The sequence below is a fragment of the Mastigoproctus giganteus genome, chromosome 13, assembly GCF_048544385.1.
Source record: "Mastigoproctus giganteus isolate SK-2022 chromosome 13, ASM4854438v1, whole genome shotgun sequence".
Classification (NCBI taxonomy): Eukaryota; Metazoa; Arthropoda; class Arachnida; order Uropygi; family Thelyphonidae; genus Mastigoproctus; species Mastigoproctus giganteus.
This window is the reverse complement of record NC_143587.1, coordinates 12,405,537-12,420,352: the sequence shown is the minus strand read 5'-3', so window position 1 is coordinate 12,420,352 and position 14,816 is coordinate 12,405,537. Positions and strand designations below refer to the sequence as shown.

The window sequence follows — 14,816 nt, the reverse complement described above, 5'->3', positions numbered from 1 at the left end:
TTGCAATTACTAATGACCTAGCACAGATTGTTCATTTACCTACAAGAATACAAGACAATCCTAACCATGCAGCCAACACGCTTGATCTTTTTCTCACAAACAACCCTTCTAAGTACATAGTTGAAATGAGTGGTCCTTTAGGCACCTCAGATCACAACTTGGTGATTGTTTCTTCTCCAGTGGAGCCTTTATCGCATTGGCTATTCCAAAAATCATGTTGGTTGGCATTACAAGAAAGCAAAATGGGATGACCTGCGAGATTTCTTTCTTCCTTTCCTCGGTCGGATTACTGTTTCAAAACTTCTGATGTCAACGTTTGCTCAGGTCATGTCAGTGAAATTATTCTTGTAGGAATGGAATCCTTTATTCCACACTCCACTTTAAAATCTTGTCCTTTTATCTAAACCTTGGTTTTCCAATAAATGTGCTAAGGCTGTTTAAGAGAAGAACGTTGCATATCGTAATTAGCTTGTTTCCAATTCTTCAGTTTCATATTCTGCCTACACCAAAGCTCGCAACAATTGTAAAGCAGTTATTAATCAGTCTGAACTAGATTTTGAACAGGCTAAGAGTAGAAAACTTGCTTCTTGCCCTAACGGTAGCTGAGCATTCTGGCCTCTTGCCAAAGCTATTGGCGGCAACTTTTGCCATTCTGCTCCCACCATTGTCAAAACCAGATGGTTCTGTTGTCACTTCAGCCAAGGATAAAGCTGACTTGCTAGCATCTCATTTTTCTTCCAACGCATGTATTAATAATATTTGTAAAATGCCTCCTAACATGCTCTGTTCAATACCTCCCATGGTCTTCCGTCAAAAGGATGTCAGAAGGATTTTGACGAATCTTGATGCTAAGAAAGCTCCAGATCCTGATGCTATTTCTCCACTTGATCTCAAAACCTGTGCTCCTGAACTTACTCCTGTTCTTTGCCACCTTTTTTCACTTTCTTATTCCAAAGGTGTTTTTCCTTCTGCTTGGAAATTTGCTCATATCCAGTCAGTTCCTAAAAAGGTGACAAATCCCTCCCATCCAATTATTGTCCCATTGCAATTACTTCTATCTTTCTGAAGTAATGGAGAAATCAATTAACTGCCAACTCTTAAACTACCTAGAAACCTTCCATCTGATCAACGATTGCCACTATGGATTTTATCAGTGTCGATCCACTGGTGATATTCTGGCTTATGTTACCCATTTATGGACAAATTCAAGGGAAAAGAGTGGAGGAAAGAAACACAAGCAGTTGCTCTTGACATCTCAAAGGCTTGTGATTGTATTTAGCATAAAGGTCTTCTAAACAAGCTTCCATCTTATGGTTTGCCAATTTTTTTTTTGTAATTGGTTATCCAGTTTTCTCTCTCTCTTTGACTGTTCTCTGAGGGTGATGATAGATAGCTCTCTGTCTTCTAACTTATCCACTAATGCTGGTGTCTCCCAAGGTTCAGTTTTTTCCCCCACTCTTTTCCTCTTGTATATTAATTACCTTCTTCCATTGACTGGAAACCCTATCCATAGTTTTGCCGATGATAGCACATTGCATTCCACTTTCCAGTTTGAGAAACCTTGCCCTGTTCAGTCAGCTTCAACTTTGCGAATGTTACCAATTCCTTAAATGCCAATCTCCAGGTAATTCTCCAGTGAGGCGAAGACAACTTAGTTGATTTCAATCCTTCTAAAACTCAGTCTTGTCTTATATCTTGCAAAAAGGATTTTTCTACTCCTATGCTTATCTTTGGTGACACTCCGATTTCTAGGCAAGATGATATATCTCTTTTGAAGATTACACTGACTTCTATTCTGTCTTGGCACAAGCACATTACAAATATTGCTTCCTCTGCATCTAAAAAACTTGGAAATGAACAGCTGTTTGGAAGAAAAGTAAAGCCGAGAACGTTACTTTTCTTCTAAACAGCTGTTCACTGTGTACAAACTGCAAATCTGCCCTATTAGCATTAGTAGAGGTATTTGATGCAAGAAAGCAAGCTTATGCAGCATCAGCCAAAAAAAAAAAAATAAATAATAAAAATAAATAAATAAATAAAAAATAACCACTTCGACTTCACCCCTCTGTTCGTTCGAAATACCTGTCCAGCTGAGCCTTATTTAGGCTACCAACTTCCACGACAAGGGATGGAAGTCTATTCCAGCAACCAACCACCCGCTGGCTAAAGGCAAATTTCCTCACGTCTATCCTATATCTGTCTTTCCTCAATTTGAATTTATGCACTCTCAGGTGATTATTCTGAGCAAGAGGAAGAATCCCATCAGCATTGAGCATGCTCAAACCATTCAAGGCTTTATACACCTCTATCAGATCCCCTCGCCGGTGCCTAGTCTCCAGACACTGTAATTTGCAAAACGTAAGCCTTTCTTCATAAGAGCACCCCTTTGTTCCATTCACTAATCTTGTTGCCCTTCTCTGTACTCGTTCCAGCATCTCTACATCCTTCTTGAAATGCGGTCTGACCATTGCCTTATACAAGGGAATAATCTCCTCCTTATCCCTGCTAGAAAAATTCCTATATATCATTGACAATACACCATGAGCTACTCTTGCAGCCTGTCTGCACTGCTCAGAAAACTACATATCTGCCTGGACAACCACCCCCAGGTCCCTTTCATTCTCTACCACTGTCAGTGTAGTACCACAGAGTTGATACGTTGCTCTGGGGTTGCTGTTTCCCATATGTAGTACTTTACATTTGTCAATGTTAAACTTCATTTGCCACCTCTCAGCCCATCTGCTCAACCTTTCCAGATCCTGTTGCAGTAGCATAGTGTCAGTAGTGTCCTTGACAACCCTGCCAGCCTTCGTATCATCTGCAAACTTGGACATTAAGCTTGGTATACCATCATCAATATCATTTATAAATACAGAAAACAATAATGGACCCAATACTGAACCCTGAGGGACTCCACTAATAACATTAGTCCACGATGAGCAGTGTCCATTGATTACCACTCTGTCTTCTCCCCCTCACCACCCCTTTATCCATAGCAGCAATTTGCCTCCAATGCCACACTGCTCCAATTTAAGCAGCAGTCTTCCATGTGCAACAGTATCAAAAGCCTTTCTAAGATCCAAGTATATAATATCAAAGTTATTATGGTGTATAGGGGTGTCTAAAAATTTTGTTTTTGTTTCCTGAGCACAGAATACTTATTCCCTGCATCCAGTTCTTTTGTGACTGCATCATAGTATCCAATCAAATTGGTCAGGCAAGACTTCCCCTTAACAAATCCATGCTGTGTCTGAGCTATAACTGAAGTCTTGTCTAGATGATCCTGCAGTGCTCCTTTAACCAGTGCCTCCATTAATTTTCCAGGAACAGAAGTTAAACTAACAGGTCTATGGGGTGGTGCCCTCAAAACCTCTCTCAGGCTTCTAGATTCGATTCAGGTTAATTAATGACTCATCTCTAACAGTCTCTCTCTGGACTCGCTGTCTCATAGATGTATTGTTTCTGCTGCATGCCTTTTCTACAGATACTTCCACTGGCACTGTTCTTCTGAATTGCTTCTATAATTCATACGCTCTCTTTCAAAACAGTCCGAACACGTGCCGCCACCAGCCAACGTCTATTTACTGTCCAACTTCAAACTCACAGAACCAGCTTTTCATCTTCCTCATTTATTCATTCAACTGCTGTTTTATGGAACAACCTTCCTTCATATGTATTTCCTGAAAATTATAGTCTACAGAAGTTCAGGTTTGTCAACAAATATCTTTTTTCATCTTCTCAACCTCCAACCCAAGCATGGTACTAAGTACTATAGGTTCTAATACCTCTCGTGTTTGGGGTTTTCATAAAAAAAAACAAAACAAAACATATTTCTTTCTTTAAGGACAGGAATTATGCAATAATAGAGGATTCATTATTGTGATCTCCATTAGAGGAGATCACAGTAATGCTCACCTGTAACAGGACATATTTGGGACAATATTCAAACTTTCTAAAAGAGTAATGGTTAGTTGTGCCATTTGCTGTTAACCCAAAATTAGAGCTGTTATTAGAGTGAGGCACTTGCTCCAAGTGTATCAAAACCAGGGTGCAACAGCATAGAACATTTAAAAATAATGTCACAAAATGAGCAAGTGGGACATACCTGCTGCACTGTTTCATTATTTATTTATTTGTTTGTTAATTTTTAATGTTTATTTATGGTGTATAGGGGTGTCTAAAAATTTTGTTTTTGTTTCCTGAGCACAGAATACCTAGTTACAATAACATGTGGTTATTGGAGGAAAAGTTCTTAGATATTTCCTATCAAATTATTTATATTTAGATCGTGATTGCAGGCATTTTCTCTGTTCTATATAAGATGTAATATATTGTATTGAGATTATGTATATTTTACCTTATTTAATTTCTTCTATGGAATTCATATTTCTATTTTGATAAATATTCACACCAAAGTAAATTTCAGAATTTTGAAAAATTCTCAGATCATAATGACTTGAAAAATTCTCAGATCACTATGATCAATTGAATGAATCCATGTTTTTACCAATTTTAGATCATGGGTGCAGTATCCTCACGAAAGAAAGAATACAAGGTGTCTGGTAAGTACATGAACATTTTCAATAATCTTTTCCTTTATAATAAATATTGTAAAAAATCCAAATACTTAATCAAAAGCTGTGAATACATTATTAAATTGAGTGTAGTGTAATTAAATTCTACTAGCTGCCAACTTTAATGTAGTATACAGCCAGCAGAATTTCTGCTTTGTTAATCACAATTTATCATTAATCAAAATGACCACTTTTTATTAAAAATAATTTTCTTTTTTTGTAGAAAACATGGTGGGGAATTTTGACTCCTTTTTGCTACTTGTGGGACTCTTAGGTGCAGTGCTGAATCAAGAGCATTTGCACTGGGGGATAATGTAAATTTCAGGGGGTACATGCACCAGGGGAAGAATGTGAACTTTGGGGGGGGTACATGTAGTATATGTGCGTATTTTTTTATTATTTAACATTTACAACATGTAGTATATGTTACAAACAAACCTGTATATTTATATTTATGAATGTTATAATAAGAGAGTATGAGAAAACAAAATAGGAAACAAAAGGAAATATTTATTATTTAACATCTAAATACTAATAGTGAGTTCACAAAAACCACATTACTGACAATAATCACAATTTAATAATATGAAAATCACCAATTAAAATTCACAAAAAAAAGAAAAAAAAAAAAAATTATACAAATTATAATCAAATATGTAGGTATTGTATTGTAATAATCTTATTCTTCTTTGCTTTTTCTTTGTGTGTGTATCAATAACTTCATTTATTAATTTTTCTGATAACTCATTCCAGCCCTCTAAGCTTATCTTCATGCAATCTTGCGATACAGATGCATATATAATAAAAAAGGTTATAAAATGTATTGTTTGTACTGCGACCAAACCATCTTGTTTGCGGTATACAAAGGAAGAATTAGCCCCAAGTAGACTCTTGCTGTGTAAAAAAACAAATAAAGGGAATGTGAAAACTATAAAGCGAAACTGCCGACGAATGAATTAGTGGTTTCAGTAGACCCCCTCTCTGCCTAGACATTTAGCCTTTCCCCTGAAAGCCACAGGACACTTCATAATTACAATAGCATCTGTCATCTGCGATCTTGTTTGTGATATACAAGCAAAAAATTAGTTGCAAGTTTGTGTGAAACACTATTAAGAGATGGTTCGTGTGAAAATAAAGGGAACCTAAAAACCATAAAACGAAAATGCGGACACTTGAGAAATAATGGCTTTTAGTTACAATTGTGCAGCCAGAAATATTGTCCGTTTAATTATTTTGAAAATTGTGTTTTTTTAATTTTAGTGATTTATTTTTGCTTTGTACCACTTAACAAGTACCACACTTAATTGTGATTTTTGGTGTTGTGTTTATTTGACATAAATTTATTGAATTTGTGTTTTATAAAATACAAATTACTATTTTTCACGGGGGGGGGATTCTACCAGGGGTGAAACTCACCCCTGGATTGAACACTGCTTAGGTGCCATCATTCTAATTTTGGTGCAGAATTCATTATTTTGATTTTTAAAAAAAATTTAGTATTAGTAGTGGCAAATGATGCCAGAAAGCAAACTTATACAGCATCAACCAAAAAAAAACCCGTTCCCATTTCACTAGTCAACCTCTCCAATAAACTGCCTAGTTCTTCCTTGAATTTATTCAACCCATCCCACTTCCACAACAACAACACTCAACTACCTGCTGAATATCTATTCTGCAGCCAGCCCTCCTCAATTTAAATTTATGTCCTCTCATATGTGTAGTCTTAGCAAGAGGAAAAGTACCATCAGCATTCAGCTTGTGCAATCCATTCAAAGTGTTAAAAACCTCAGATCACTTTGCAGGTGCCCAAATGTTGCAATTTGCATTACTAAAGCCTTTCTTGGTGAGAGCACCCCTCTTTTTTATATCACCAATCATGTTGCTCTTCTCTGTATCCTTTGGAAGAACTCTATATCCTTCTTAAATGACACCTCCAGACCTGTATGCAGTACTCAAGATGTGGTCTGACCATTGTCTTATACAACAGGATAATCACCTCCTTATCCCTGCTACCAAAATTCTTGTATATCATTGACAAAACCCCATGAGCTGTCCTGGCAGCCTTTTTCCATTGCTGAGAGAACTTCATATCTGACTGCACAATTACCCCCTTGTCTTTTTATAATTTTATACTACTATGAGTTTAGTAATACACACAGTTGCTACATTACTATTGACACTATGCTACTGCAACAGGATCTGGAAAGGTTGAGCAGATGGGCTGAGAGGTGGCAAATGAAGTTTAACATTGACAAATGTAAAGTACTACATATGGGAAACAGCAACCCCAGAGCAACGTATCAACTCTGTGGTACTACACTGACAGTAGTAGAGAATGAAAGGGACCTGGGGGTAATTGTGCAGGCAGATATGAAATTTTCTGAGCAGTGCAGATGGGCTGCAAGAGTAGCTCATGGTGTATTGTCGATGATATATAGGAATTTTTCTAGCAGGGATAAGGAGATGATTATTCCCTTGTATAAGGCAATGGTCAGGCCACACCTAGAGTACTGTATACAGGTCTGGAGGCCTCATTTCAAGAAGGATGTAGGGATGCTGGAATGAGTACAGAGGAGGGCAACAAGATTGGTGAATGGAACAAAGGGGTGCTCTTACGAAGAAAGGCTTAAGTTTTGCAAATTACAGTGTCTGGAGACTAGGCACCAGCGAGGTGATCTGATTGAGGTGTATAAAGCCTTGAATGGTTTGAGCATGCTCAATGCTGATGGGATTCTTCCTCTTGCTCAGAATAATCACCTGAGAGGGCATAAATTCAAATTGAGGAAAGACAGATGTAAGATAGACGTGAGGAAATTTGCCTTTAGCCAGCGGGTGGTGGAACAGACTTCCATCCCTTGTCGTGGAAGTTGATAGCCTAAATAAGTTTAAGGCTCAGCTGGACAGGTATTTCGAATGAACAGAGGGGTGAAGTGGAAGTGGTTATTTTTTATTTATTTATTTTTATTTTTTATTTTATTTTTTTTTTTTTTTGGCTGATGCTGCATAAGCTTGCTTTCTGGCATCAAATGCCTCTGCTAATGCTAATTACTCTATGATTAATGCTACCCATACGCAGTAATTTGCATTTGTCAATGTTAAATTTGTTGCCATTTCTCAGTCCATCTGCCTAATTTTTCTAGTCTTGTCATAGTAGCATACCGTTATAATTGTCATTAACCACCCTGACAACCTTTGTATTATCCACAAACTTAAACACTAAGCTTGATATACCTTCATCAGTATCATTAATAAATACAGAAAACAACAAAGGGTCCAGCACGAGACCCTAGAGTCTTTACTAATAACATAACTCCATGAAAAGCAGTTCCCATTTATAACCACTCTGTCTTCTCCCACTCAGCCAGCCTTATATCCATAGCAGCAACTTGCCCTTAATGCCACACTGCTCCAATTTGTACAGCAGTCTTTTATGTGCAGCGGTATCAAAAGCTTTTCTGAAATCTAAGTATGTGATATTAAAATTATTTTTTGCCCCCAATTCCTTTGTGACTGCATCATAATATCTAATCAAATTAGTATAAGACAGGATTTTCCCTTAACAAACCCATGCTGTGACTGAAGTATAACTGACTCCTGTCTAGATTTTCCTAAATTATTTCTCTAACCAGTGACTCCATTATTTTCCCTGTAACAGAAGTTAAGTTCAACAGGTCTGTAATTGCTCGCATCACTCTTTGATTCCTCTTAATTGAAGATATATTTGCACATCTCCAGTACACGGGGACCTCCCCTGAATCTGATACTCTCATAATTATGACTAAGGGTTTGCTTACTTCCTTTGCTGGATTCCTTAATATAACTGGACAGATCCCATCCACCCCAGTTGCCTTTCTTATGTTTAACTTCAACAATTTCTCTTCTACTTATTTATTTACTCTCTCACTTATTTAAAAATCATTTAGCTCTCTGTTAGAGTTCAATAAACTAGTGGCATTCATTTTCCTAAAGAATTTCTCATGTGCAAATGTAGATGACAAATATGTATTTAGTTTCTCAGTAACTTGAGCAGGATCATGAACAGTTTAACTATCTCTATCAAGAGGACCAATGCGATTCATTCACTTCCTTCTAGTGTTTGCATAAGTAAAGGTCTTTTATTGTTTTTCTTTGTATCCTTGCAAAACATTTCTCATAATCTGCTTTAACTTGCCTGACCTCCTTTGTGACTTGATTACAGACTAGTTTATATCTACCATAGGCTTCTGTATTGCCTGATAATTGATGTGAATCCCATGCACTTTTCTTCTCTGCCATGAGTTTCATCAATTCATCTGTTATCCAATTAGGCCTGTACCTTGAAGAGTATTTCTTTTTAGCATTAGCATTAGTAGAGGCATTTGATGTAAGAAAGCAAGCTTATGCAGCATCAGCCAAAAAAAAAAAAAAAAACCCACTTCCACTTCACCCCTCTGTTCGTTCCAAATACCTGTCCAGCTGAGCCTTAAACTTATTTAGGCTATCAACCTCCACCACAAGGGATGGAAGTCTGTTCCACCAACCAACCACCCACTGGCTAAAGGCAAATTTCCTCACGTCTATCCTACATCTGTCTTTCCTCAATTTGAATTTATGCCTTCTCAGGTGATTTTTCTGAGCTAGAGGAAGAATCCCATCAGCATTGAGCATGCTCAAACCATTCAAGGCTTTATACACCTCTATCAGATCACCTCGCTGGTGCCTAGTCTCCAGACACTGTAATTTGCAAAACTTAAGCCTTTCTTCGTAAGAGCACCCCTTTGTTCCATTCACTAATCTTGTTGCCCTTCTCTGTACTTGTTCCAGCAGCTCTACATCCTTCTTGAAATGAGGCCTCCAGACCTGTATACAGTACTCTAGGTGTGGCCTGACCCATTATTCCTGGCCTGGTGATTATTCCATTGCCTTATACAATGGAATAATCACCTCCTTATCCCTGCTGGAAAAATTCCTGTATATCATTGACAATACTCCATGAGCTACTCTTGCAGCCCGTCTGCACTGCTCAGAGAACTTCATATCTGCCTGCACAACCACGCCCAAGTCCCTTTTTTGGTCTGAAAATCCTAGTAGCTTCTATGATTTCCTTGAATATCTTCGCATCTAGAATTTGCTGATGGTAACATCATCACTGTATAGAATTAAAAAAATTGTCTGAAATCACTTTTCGAAAGTAAATTACCTTCCCTTTACTCTTGATAGTAGTTACATCTTTTAAGTAAATCCCACATAAATACATTGTGATCTCTGCCACCTAGTGGTTCTTTTATCTGCAGATTCTTAATGCATAAATAATCACTACTGATAATTTTGTGAAGAGTATCTCTCTCTCCTATTGCTTCTCCAACATGCTTTTGTAGAAAATTGTCATCCAAATAAATCTACAGATTTTATAGATTTTTAAAGATTTATATTCAATTGCTGGTTGTAAACTTGATTGCCATTGTAATGGGTTTTCTTTTTACCAGATAATAAAAGCTCCCTTAGTTTTACCTTTTTCCCAGAATGATTTGATATTTTAACTGGAATATGTGCATAAAGTTTTTTTACTGTTTTATCCAGAACAAATTTAAATTTTAATATATACAACAACTGGATGACAAAAAAAAATTATATCATGGATAGCTTAGATTATAACATTGTATATACCTTCTTGATGAAAACAGTTGCATTTATTAACTGTTTCTGCTTGGTGAAGCATTTTTTTTTTTTCAAAGCAAATTTTACTTATTACAGCTACTTTTCTTTCCTAATGATAATTTTCTAATTTAATGGTTGATGTTAGAAAGGGTATCCACCTAGCTAGTCATCTCCAATCATGTTAAGAGGGCTGAAGAAGGTTGAAAATCAACTACCAGAAAGACAGTGGCCAACTTAATGTATTATTATTATTTTTTTTATTCCTTGGGGAAAAAAAAAAAAAAAAGACTTCCTATGTGCTAAAATACTCATCTTGTCTGGAGATGATTTATAAACATTAGCAGCAGTTCCAGAGTAGCCCCTAGACAGGCATACCAAAAAATCATTCAAACACGGAGTGCACCAAATTACACAAGTAGTCACATATTTTGTAACATCATTATGTATCTTTTTGAAACAAGAAAGAATAATGCAATTTAAAAAAATAATAATAATTCTTATTTAAAAAAAAAAAAATATATATATATATTATATATATATATATATAATTTCAATAAAGTTGACTGCCCCCCAATTATATAAGTGGGAATGGCATACTTTTTATGCCCAGTAGGGTGATTTTTAAAGAGATGATTTTAGAGTGAAAGAGCTGATCTTTTATTGTCATACAGCATAATGAAGGAATACTAAAATTCATATCAATGCCACTTTAGTTGATTGTTTGTTTTTTTTATATACTTTATATATCAGCATTTCTCATTCTGGGATTAAAGGCCAAAGGAAACCTAGAAAAAAAATTCCTCAGATGTTTCTGATGGAAATATATTCAACTTCTTCAGTGGATATCAGTACTCAGTGCTTATACAGAAACCTCAATGGGTTTATTATAAAAAAAATCATTTCTTTATAATAAACTAAATGCTGATATGCATTTAATTTATTATAAAGTCAGGTATTTTCTGTTAATGGTTACCTTTTGTATTACATACCTGTGTGAGAGAAGACAAAATAGATTTCCATTTAAAAAAAAAAAATATTTGTATCATTCACAAACAATTTATTACACTTGCTGTTCTGGTTTTGATTGAAACAAAACACTGTGTATCCTATTATTTATAGAAGCACTTAAATAAAATCAAGTTAAAACATTCTTAATAAGGTCCATTTTCAAGGCATAGGACATAGAATTTTCATATTGTATTGTTTTGTGTATTTTGTTGTATTAAATTTTAGGAGTTCTTAAATTGGCTAAAATACAATGAAATCCTAGGTTTTTTTTTTTTTTTTTTATAAATTAATGAAACATTTTACATATGTACAGCTGGACTAAAAGAGTCACCTAATTCATCTACAAATGTGCTAGATAATGATATAATTGAGACTGTTGTATGTAAAGAAGAAGAACTGAAGAATGGCAGGTATGCTTTTCATATACTTCCCTAGTATTATAATGAATCAGTTATAATTAAGTAATTTTAATGCAATTAAATTATTACATAGTAAAGTTCTTTTAACACAAACTAAATGATAAACTTTCAGTATAAAATAACACACCGAATATAATAAAAGCGTAAATAATAAAGTTCTAAAATTCTGTGTAAAAGTAAAACTGAGTATATGTAAACATAAAATATATTAAAACATGTTGGAAACTTTTGGTAGCCATCTTCTGCATAGGCTTCCTGCCAGAAGTCCCCGAGGCTTGTTGCAGATATTCTTCTAAGTAGGGCATGCTACCTGTGGGGAAGGAGTCTAAAACACTGATGGACTGATATTCAGGTCCCACTTGTGAGCCAGGTGGACCAGAATTTTGTTAAAATCTGGTTGTTCTGTGGCAACCAAATCCTCTGCTTTCACCTTCAGAATGGTGGGACTGTTAATAACTCTGGATATACCCTCCCTCCATGCCCAGGAAACACTTCATCTACAGTACTTGTACTGGAAGTGACCACTCAGGCGAGAGCAAGTGTATGCAGTGGTTGAGGTGTCACATCCACACTACACAGAGGAATGGTGCCCCTTCTTTGTCACCAAACTCTCATCATCCAATGCAGTACCACCATTTTGTTTAGTACAGCTCTAAAACAGTGTTCACAGGTGGTCTGCTAGATAGTCCACCAGACTGAACCTGTTGATAACTCTCTGGGAAGTATCTGGACCAGCTACTACATAATCTTACTTCCTCTACTCTGCCAGCTAGTGACTAGAGAAATTCCAAGTAGCGTGTATGACAGGTGAAGACGGGGATTGTTCAGGCCATGTTATGTCAGGAGCTGGGTATATTTTGCTGCATTTACATCCTACCCAAAGATTTAATTCACACAACATGTTCCTCCTTCCACTTTTACTTTAGTTACTGAATACATCATGAATAGTTGAACTAATAGAACAAAATAATCTGTAAAAAGATCTAAACCACTCAAAACCTTCCTCATTCATTTAACAAATGTACATGTCTCAGTTCCAATCTCAATGATTTCTATTTCCACCTACAATCTTCCAAGCTTCGCTTATTATTTCTGACAGAGGCTCAGTTATCAGTTTCCTCATCTACTAATCATCCTGTTTTCCCTTTTGCTTCAAAGGTGATATTTGCACATTGGCTGTGCCAATATTCCATGTCAGAGATTTCATAATTTGTAACTTTTTGATCATCTTTGGATTAAAATCTCTTTATCCTGTTCTCTCAAATTCATCTTTTGCCTCTATTGTTCTCTAAACTCCACTAATCACTCAGAACTCTGACTTCCTTTCTTTGAAACTATACTTTCTCCAGTCTAACTTTCCTGACTGTGAGGAAAGTTCTTTGTCAGTTTTAATGTTCACAGTTTCAGCTGGCCTCTGTGTTCTAGTTACTTGGCCCAGCTGGTTGAGATCCTGAGTCTGAACACGTATTGAGCAGTGTAAATAGGGACCAGGAAAGCCCAATGGTAATGGTGTCTTATCAATGTTTTATTGAACAAAATCTTGTAGAGATCTCTTACATACAGTGGGATCATAATCAATGCAGCATTTGGAATACTGTGTACAAGTATGGGGATCTCATTTAAAAACGGGCATTGAGCTTCTTGAAAGATTCAAAGATGAGCAGCTCACATGGTGAGATCGGCAAAAGGACAACCATACGAGGAAAGACTTTGATTATGTGAGATACAGAGCTTGGCGACTGGGCTCCTTAGAAGGGGACCTAATTGAGGTTTGTAAGACTCTGAGAGGACTTGTTAAAATGCTTGAAGGTGAAATTTTCACTACTATAAAGAATTCCAGAACTAGGAGCTATAAATTTAAATTACAGGGGAAGAGGTTTAGAGTAGATTGTAGAAAATTTTCTTTTAGCCAGTGAGTTGTTGCCATGTATCATTTGCCATTATCACCTTGCACAGAACCTCACCATCTTCAGTAACCATCTGTTCCAGCTCCTGACAAACCTCAGTGTGAATTTGCTGTTTCTAAGTGTGAGTAGCCTTGGAACTCAGCATGGTATTCTCCATGACCATTTGCACAAACATACCATGTTTGTGCAAATGGTCATGGAGAATACCATGTTTGCTTCCTACTGATATTCTCAACATCTCTGCCAGTTGCCTTACTGTTATACAGTGATCTTCCCTTGTGATTACAGAAGCAGTTTATGGTTTCTGTGGTGACAGCAGTGGTTGGAGTTCCAGGACCACTGATTTTATGTGATTGAATCGCATCCAGCTTTAGCCATTTTAAACCACATGCGAGCCGTGCTATATGGAAGCATAGATCTGCCATAAGCCTCTTTTATTTTAACATTTCATATACTTCAGCTGATGTTTTCTTGAGTTGGAAACAAAAAGTTGAGAACAGCACACTTTTTTTGTTTCTTGCATGTCATTTCCATTGTTACATGGGCAAAACTGAACAGGCATAAACTTGACTGACCACCAAGGTCACACCACACCATGTGCACAATTCAGCTACACAGTTTCTATGTCATACAGCTTGGTTTGTTCTTAAATTTCACAGTTCAGCTAGAAATAGCAAGCAGTACAGTTGTTCATGAAAAATTATGATCATATGTGCCTGAAGGTGAGTAGGACTTTATTTATTTTTATTTTTTTCAGTATGCAAGTTGTTGATCTAGGAGATAATGGATCTGTTCTATTGATAAAGGATAAAGGTCAGATTTCAGCATTAGGAACAAAATGCACTCATTATGGTGCACCTTTAATTAAAGGTAAGGATTGCGAACAAACATCTTCAACTTAAATTTTCTAAACATTCAGTGATTATGTTATCCATTTTTAATTAACATGTTTTGCGTATTAATTTAATACATGCAAATAATTATGGATAGAGCTGTCTTTTCTAAATAAAAGATTTTAGAATTTTTGTGAGTGAAAAAAAGGTAAATTCCTCTTCAGTTATTAAACTTATTACTGATATGACAGATGTGCTGTATTTCCAAAGAATACAGAAAATTACAGAAAAATTTATAAGTGAAAAAAGTAAATGCAAAACAATGTTAAAACAGTGTAAAACAAGTGCTGCATGGGTTGGATCACTAACTATTCATAGATTTTTTTTTTTTTTTTTTTTAAATTGCTATTTGATGTTCTTTCATCACTAGCATCAATG

At 36.1% G+C, this 14,816-nt stretch overlaps 1 protein-coding gene across 1 annotated transcript in view; it reads left to right on the top strand.

The window, feature by feature from the left end:
* LOC150075769 (apoptosis-inducing factor 3-like) overlaps window positions 1–14,816 on the top strand; it is a 217,772-nt gene that overhangs the window by 12,701 nt on the left and 190,255 nt on the right. The window contains exons 2-4 of the mRNA XM_090387198.1: window positions 4,517–4,562; window positions 11,533–11,629; window positions 14,303–14,415. Coding sequence (XP_090243324.1) covers window positions 4,520–4,562; window positions 11,533–11,629; window positions 14,303–14,415 — 253 coding nt within the window. The 5' untranslated portion in view covers window positions 4,517–4,519. The remainder of the gene's footprint in view (window positions 1–4,516; window positions 4,563–11,532; window positions 11,630–14,302; window positions 14,416–14,816) is intronic.